General features: G+C 40.9%; 1 protein-coding gene across 1 annotated transcript; it reads left to right on the plus strand.

The window, feature by feature from the left end:
• The first annotated feature begins 692 nt into the window (after positions 1–692).
• LOC138907831 (uncharacterized) lies at positions 693–6,040 on the plus strand. Its single transcript, XM_070198448.1, has 5 exons — positions 693–915; positions 1,874–2,012; positions 2,385–2,912; positions 4,031–4,605; positions 5,988–6,040. The coding sequence occupies exons 1-5, from the start codon at positions 693–695 to the stop codon at positions 6,038–6,040; spliced, it is 1,518 nt and encodes a 505-aa protein (XP_070054549.1).
• The last annotated feature ends 1,990 nt before the right edge of the window (positions 6,041–8,030 follow it).

Genomic DNA, 8,030 nt, shown 5'->3' on the forward strand with positions numbered 1-8,030 from the left:
GAGGATCCCTGACTCCCGCTACTCACACTCCAGAGCAGATGGCCCATGGATATCGCACTCTAGCAGTTCTTCCAGTTGGAGTAGTTCAGTCTATTATTGTTACACAGTTCGAGGAGGGAACTGCGATGTCGTCCGAGGGGATGAAGAGGTTGGACAGGTTCACCAAGCTGTTTCCTATTTGTTTTGGTGGTACACCTTCTGAGGACCCACATGATTTCTTGGACCATTGCCATGAGGTATTGCGCAACATGGGGATAGTGGAGTCCAATAGAGTTGACTTTGCAGTGTTTTAGATGCATGGCTCTGCCAAGAGGTGGTGACAGGAGTATGTTCAAGGCAGACCAACAGGTTCACCTCCAGTCACTTGGGATCAGTTCTCACAGCTATTTTTGGAGAAGTTCATCACCTTTACTTAGAGAGAGGATTTCCGCAGCCAGTTTGAGTGCCTCTAGCAGGGTAGCATGACTGTTACCTAGTATGAGATCAAGTTTGTAGATTTATCCTTCCATGCAATTATTTTGATCCCTAAGGAGAGGGAAAGGGTGAAAAGGTTTATAGAGGGACTTACTTGCATAATCAGGATACAGATGGAAAGAGAGACTGAGGATGATATTTATTTCACCCGAGTTGTGGAGATTTCTTAGCGGATTAAGAGGATTTGTGGTCAGGGTATGGAGCCAGTATTTTATAAAATGCCTCATCATTTTGGTGGTTTCAGTGGTGCCTCATATGGAGGCAGGGGTTCATTTGGTATAGGCCATCCCACCAGGCCGATTCAGTCAGTGCTAAAAGTATCACACAATGCTTTGGGTGGTCGTGGTTCTTATGGGTCTCATCGTGAGCAATTAGCATACACTGCACCTTCAGCTCCGGTTAGTGCACTTCCGATTCAGAGTTATCGGGGTGGTCATTCAGGTTGACAGGGACAATCCAGGGTCAGCAGTCATATCAGTTGAAGGCTTTTTATACCTGTGGAGATCCGAGACACATTGCGAGGTTTTGCCCCAGGTCCTAGAGCAGCATGCCACAATAGGGTACTCGTGCGATAGTTCTGGCACCGGTTGCTCCACCGCTTGCTCAGCCAGCTTGGGGCAACGATCATACAGCCCGAGGTGGTGGTCAGGCCATTAGAGGTAGAGGCCAAACAATGAGAGGTCGTCCGAGAGGTGGAGGTCAAATTGGTAGGGCTCAATCCCATTGTTATACATTCCGAGCTAGACATGAGGCAGAGTCATCTGATGCAGTTATTACATGTACTATCTCAGTCTGTCATAGAGACAATTCTGTGTTTTTTGACCCGTGTTCTACCTATTATTTTGTGTCCTCATATTTTGCTTCGTATTTTAGTATGCCTCATGATTCTCTTGATGCTTTTATTTCTGTGTCTACACTGGTTGGAGATTATATAGTAGTTGATGGGGTGTATAGATCTTGTATTCTTACATTTCATGGTTATGATATCGTGGTTGATCTTCTATTTTTGGATATGGTGGATTTTGAGGTTATTCTTCGTATGTACTAGTTTTTCCCGTATCATGATATCTTGGATTGTCATGCCAAGACTTCGACTTTAGCTATGTCAGGGTTTCCTAGATTGGAGTGGAGAGGGACTCTTGGTCACTCCACTAGCAGGATCACTTCATATGTGAAGGCTCGACATATGGTCGAGAAGAGGTGTTCGACGTATTTGGCTTATACCGATAATTCTAGTGCATAGGTTCCTTCCATCGATTAGGTTCTAGTTATGCGTGAGTTCCTAGAGGTGTTTCTTATGGACTTGCCAGTATGCCACCCGACATAGATATCGATATTTGCATTGACTTGGTTCCGAGCACTCAGTCCATTTCTATTCCACTATACTGTATGGCTCCAGATGAGTTGAAAGAATTGAAGGAGCAGTTGCAGGATTTGCTTGTTAAGGGATTCATTAGACCAAGTGTCGTGCCTTGGGGTGCACCAGTGTTGTTTGTGAAGAAGAAGGACAGATCGATGAGGATGTGCATAGATTATTGGTAGTTGAACAAGATCAGTATCAAGAACAAGTATCCGTTGCCGAGGATTGATGACTTATTTGACCAGTTTCAGGTTGCCACAGTGTTTTCCAAGATTGACTTGAGATCTGGCTAGCATCAGATGAAGATTTGGGAATAAGATGTCCCTAAGACAACTTTTCGGACTCGGCATGGTCACGACGAGTTCTTGGTGATGTCATTTGGCTTGACTAATGCCCGAGCAACCTTTATAGATTTGATGAACCAGATGTTCAAGCCTTGTTTAGATTCCCTTGTGATTGTCTTCATTGATGCTACTTTGGTTTACTACCGCTGTCAAGAGGAGCATGAGAAACATCTCTGGATCCTAATAAGACTTTGAGGTATCTGTAGTTATATGCCAAGTTTTCAAAGTGTGAGTTCTGGTTGGACTCGGTTGCTATTTTGGGCCATTTTTGTACCTTTCGAGGGCAGTAAGGTGGATCCTAAGAAGATTGAGGCAATTCAGAATTGGCCTAGACCTACTTCAGCTACAGAGATTCATAGCTTCTTGGGTTTGGCGAGTTATTATCGCCGGTTCTTGGAGGGGTTTTTATCTATCTCATCCCCATTGACCAGGTGGACCAAGAAGGGTACTCTTTTCAGATGGTCCGATGAGTGTGAGGTGAGCTTTCAGAAGCTTAAGACTGCATTGACTACAACCCCAGTGTTGGTGTTGCCTACAGGTTCGGGATCTTACACTATGTATTGTGATGTATTGTATGTTGGGCTTGACGCGGTGTTGATGCAGTACAGTAGGTTGATTGCCCACGCATCTCGTCAGTTGAAGGTTCATGAGAAGAATTACCTTGTGCATAATTTAGAGTTGGAAGCCATTGTTCACGCGCTGAAGATTTATAGGCACTACCTAAAGGGTGTCATGTGAGTCTATACCAACCATTGGAATCTCCAACACCTGTTTAAGCAGAAGGACCTTATTTCGTGGCAACGAAAATGACTAGATTTGCTGAAAGACTATGATATCACCATACTCTGGGGAAGGCCAATGTAGTGGCTGATGCATTGAGTAGGAATACTAAGAGCATGGGAAGTTTGGCATATTTACCGGCAGTGGAGAGGCCACTAGTTCAGGCTTTGGCCAATCGGTTCGTGAGATTGGATGTTTCAATCCTAGTCGGGTCTTTGCTTGCATTGTGGCACATTCATCGTTGTTGGAGTGTATCAAGGCTCGCCAGTTTGATGATCCTCACTTGTTGGTATTGAAAGACACGGTGCAACGGGGTGGTACTAAGGAGCTTGTGATTAAGATGATGATATTATGCGGTTTTAGAAAATGTTGATGGATTGAGGGAGCTGATCCTTGAGGAGGCTCACAGTTCTCGCTAATCATTCACCTAGGTGTCATGAAGATGTACCGTGACTTGAAATTGCACTATTGGCCGCGGAAGATGAAGAAAGATATTGCTGCTTATGTCTCTCGGTGTTTGAATTGTCAACAAGTGAAGTATGAGCATCAAAAACTGGGTAGGTTGATTAGGAGATTGAAGATACCGGAGTGAAAGTAGGAGTGCATCACTATAGATTTTGTGGTAGGCTTACCACAGACTTGAGAAAATATGATGCAGTTTGGGTTATTATGAACCGGTTGTGTCCGCACACTTCATTCTGGTAATGACTTCCTATTCTTCAGAACGGTTGGCTCAAATTTATTCGAGAGATTATTCGCTTGCACGGTGTACCTATTTTCATAATTTCTGACTGAGGTGTGCAATTTACATTGCATTTTTGGAGAGCCGTGCAACGTGAGTTGGGCACGCGGGTTGAGTTGAGTACCGTATTTCATCCTCAGATGTATGGACAGTCTAAGCGCACTATTCTGATATTGGAGGATATATAGTGGGCATGCTCTAAGGATTTTAGGGGTCAGTGGGACCGGTGTTTACCTCTAACGGAGTTCGCCTACAACAGGAGCTATCAGTCGAGCATCCAGATAGTGCCGTATGAGGCCTTATATGGAGGTGATGTCATTTGTCAATTAGTTGGTTTGAGCCCGATGTGGCTAGATTGTTGGGTACTGATTTGGTCCGTGATGCTTTGGAAAAGGTTAAGGTAATTCAGGAGCGACTTCGTACAGCTCAGTCCAGGAAAAAGTGTTATGCGGATCAGAAGGTTGGAGATCTGGCCTACATGGCGAGTGAGATGGTTCTTCTCCGAGTATCGCCTATAAAGGGTGTGATGCGATTTGGAAAGAAAGGCAAGTTGAGACCGAGGTTTATTGGCTCGTTTGAGATCTTGGAGAGAGTTGGGGAGGTTGCTTATAGGCTTGCATTGCCTCCTAGCCTAGCAGGGGTACATCCACTATTTCACATTTTCATGCTTCGAAATTACCATGAGTATATGTCACATGTTTTAGACTTTAGCACGGTGCAACTTGATGAAAATTTGACCTATGAGGAAGAGCCAGTGGCTATTCTAAACCGGCAGGTTCGTAAGTTGAGATCTAGGAGTTTTCCTTCTGTCAAAGTGCAATGGAGAGGTCAGTTGATTAAGGAGGCTACATGGGAGTCCGATTTCGATATACGGAATAGATATCCCCACCTTTTTACCAGTCCAGGTACTTTTCTGTGTCCGTTTGAGGACGAATATTTTTTTAGAGGTGGAGAATGTGACAACTCGATACGTTATTTTGAGTATTAGCCTTAATATTTGTGTTTTGAGACCTCTCATAGCTTTATTTGATATTTCTTGATTTACGTGTGTGGCCTGTGTCGCTTTTCGGAAAGCTCTTATGTGAAATTTTAAAGAAAATAATTTTTTTGACTTAAAATGAGGCTAGAGTTGACCATGGTCAATATTTTTGGTAAATGACTCTGGATCGATATTTTCACAATTTTAGTAGGTTTGTATGATATTTTTGGACTTATATGCTCTCTTTGTTGGGATCCGAGGTGACCCGAACGCATTTCGGCGCATCATGTGAAAGATTGTGAAAATTGAGTCTTAAGTTGAAATATTTGAGTTTTGATGATCTATTCTTGTTATTTGATGTTATTTTGATGATTTGAGGTAGTGAGCAAGTTTGTAGGATGTTATTACACTTGTGTGCATGTTCGGGTTGGAGCCTGAGGGGTTCGGATGAGTTTTGGAGGTGTTTCAGAAGGTTTTGAATTGTTGATGCCTTTTGCTGGTGTTTCAGGTCTGTAGGTCTCGCATTTGCGATGGCCTGTTTGCAATTGCGAGTCCCGCTTTTGCGAAGTCGTACTCACAAATGCGATATCTGGGGAGGGATTGTTGGTTTAGCAAATGAGAAGATGGCATCACAAATGCGACCTGGTGGGCACTGCTTTTGCGATGGGGTATCGCAAATGCGACTGGGAGCTAGGTTGTTCAGTCTTCGCAATTGCGCTGGCTGTCTCGCTTTTGCGAGTAAGGAGTAATCGCAAATGCGATCATTATGTAGCAAATGCGATATGAGAAGGGTTGGGAAGTTGTTCGCTTTTGTAAACAGTGGTTTGCTTTTGCGAACAACGCTTTTACGAATATCACAATTGCGAACAAGAATTCGCAATTACGACATCTGCAGTTGGGTAAAAGTTTGAAAAATCGGGACTTAGCTCATTTTACACTATTTTTCAACCCTAAGCTCTCTAGAGGCGATTTTTGAAGAACTTTTTCTTTCCAAATTCATTGATAAGCATCTTTAGCTAGTTTTCAATCAATTTCAATTATTTTTCATAAATTTCTAACATCAAATCTATAAATTTCAAGGTAGAAATTAGGGATTTTGGGTAGAATTTAGAAATTTTATAAAATTGAGATTTAGACCTCAAGTTGAGTTCGAATTTTGAAATAAATCAAATATCCGGGTTCGGGGGTGAATAGGCAATCGGGATTTGGTTTGAATCTCGGATTCCAAAAATAATAAAAATTGAACTTTTTTCATTCGTGAGTAGTTTCTTAAAGCTTATTTTGGATTGTTTGATTGATAATGGTTAGATTCAGTTGGTTTGGAGGCCTGTTCCAAGGGGAAGGCCATGGTTGATTATTGAATTGATCCGGGAAGATGTAAGTGTCGTGATTAACCTCGACTTAAGGGAATTAGGACTTATTTGGTCTATTTGCTATGTGAATTTATATGCAAGGTGATAAGTATATATACATTGTCATGGGTTAAAGCATGCAGGAGGAATTTGTCTTATTGTACCATGTTATTACATTTACTATGCTTTCTATGCCTTAGTTAGATTGTCCTTTCTTTAATTACTCACTTTCGTGTTTTTTGCTTATGTTGAAGGCGCTGTGGTTGGGATTTCGGGTCGTGACATTCATCTTTTTTTAATTGTCGTCCTTCATTAAGAAGAAGACCATATAGAGAATCAAAGGTAATATCTTCTTGTCGCGATTCAAGCGACCTAGTAAATGGACAGCAAAAAGGACCCAACCCAGCAAGAATAATTTCGACTAAGTCGTCATTAGGAACTAGATACTGTAGTGCAGCTAGTTTATCAGCAATTCCCTTCGCCTTTTGAACATATGACTCAATACTTGCATTCTCACGACGCAAAGTGTGTAACTGCATCTTTAAATCACGAATCAAAGGTTTGGATCCTAAAGCATATGTAGCGACAAGCTTCTCCCAAGCTTCACGAGCAGTTGATGCTCCAACTAGTTGTGGCAAGATGCTCTCTGATACAGACGCAACTGAGCACAAGTTGATCCTCTCGTACCTAGGGTTTATAACTCTGAATTTAACTGATTCTCAGCAAGAAACTGCATGGGGGTCGGCTCACTACCATCAATATGATGGTTAAGATCACATCCACATACCATTGGTACAAATTGTGTCTTCCACAATAAGAAATTAGATCAAGTCAACTTCACTGGAAATTGATGGGCAAGGTTTGAAGAGGGCATGAAAACTGGTATGGAAACTTGAGTGCGCGATGGTGAGGCTAATGATGATTTATCGTCTCCCGTGATCAGATGAACTGGACAAAAGAAGTTGTCGGAATGCTAATAGATGCTTCCTTATGTCATGAAAAAGAAAAGAGGGTTTCGATATATACCATGAAAAGCTCTATTATTCAATAATCAAATAATGATTTACAGCATGTATATATACAAAATATTCCAGAGTACTGAGTACATATGAGTTCTAATCATATAGAGTTGTGTAGACAATAAACTTTCATACTAGAGTTTAAGAGTGATTAGGAGTCATCCTTCGCAAAAAGTACCCTTCAACTAAAAAGACTTTCTTGATGTGAGCTGGGAACTACTTAGACGCGTGAGGACCCCGTAACTCTCCCCCAATTGTTAGTTTTGTTGTTCTCGATCTCTATAAGGTCCAATATTGAGCCTATTCAATTATAATCAGAGAATTATCTCAACGGCTATCATATTTTTTGAATGGTTCCATTTTTATCAAATGTTCAAAAATGTCTGCCATGTTAATTCACCCACAAAAACTAACAAATAAAACCACTTCATCTATCTTGTCAATGATTCTCAGTCTTAAAACAACCAACGATAAAGGGAATGTTACAAGAGCAGATACTTGCATGTCGGAACAGTTGAAATTACGTATTACATGTCAGTCACAGTCAGTAGCCAAACAAATAAAGCCAAGGAATGCAAATAATCAAAACATAGATTTTCACGGAAGCTAATATGTACATCAGATCTTACGAGTATAGTTTTCTCAACTCATAATTAATAAATAATAATGAAGTATTAGTCAAAAACCATATGCAATTTTACTAATGAAAATAATGAAAAAATGATACTGTATAGCCGCTCTCAAAATAATAGTCAAAAAAATCTATATTTTTTGTATATATATACATTCTGTATGTTATATACAAAAATTATATACTTTTTCGGTTACCGAATATAAATAGTTTCTGGCGCTGGCTAAAAGTGATAATACCCCAAAATAATAGAACCATATCATTTTCAAAATTTCCGTTTGTCTAATGATACTCAAATATTTGACAGATAACAAAACATTTGGCCGTGTCACATCATGGAATAACCATT

The sequence above is a fragment of the Nicotiana tomentosiformis genome, chromosome 3, assembly GCF_000390325.3.
Source record: "Nicotiana tomentosiformis chromosome 3, ASM39032v3, whole genome shotgun sequence".
In the NCBI taxonomy this organism is placed as follows: Eukaryota; Viridiplantae; Streptophyta; class Magnoliopsida; order Solanales; family Solanaceae; genus Nicotiana; species Nicotiana tomentosiformis.

Excerpts from the sequence above, each read along its gene's own strand:
- LOC138907831 (XM_070198448.1), top strand. The coding sequence starts at position 693 with ATGCCTCATCATTTTGGTGGTTTCAGTGGTGCCTCATATGGAGGCAGG. Across the intron at positions 2,013-2,384 it reads AGGATGTGCATAGATTATTG|TTATATGCCAAGTTTTCAAA; the intron begins GTAGTTGAACAA and ends AGGTATCTGTAG. Across the intron at positions 4,606-5,987 it reads CCACCTTTTTACCAGTCCAG|ATTCAGTTGGTTTGGAGGCC; the intron begins GTACTTTTCTGT and ends GATAATGGTTAG.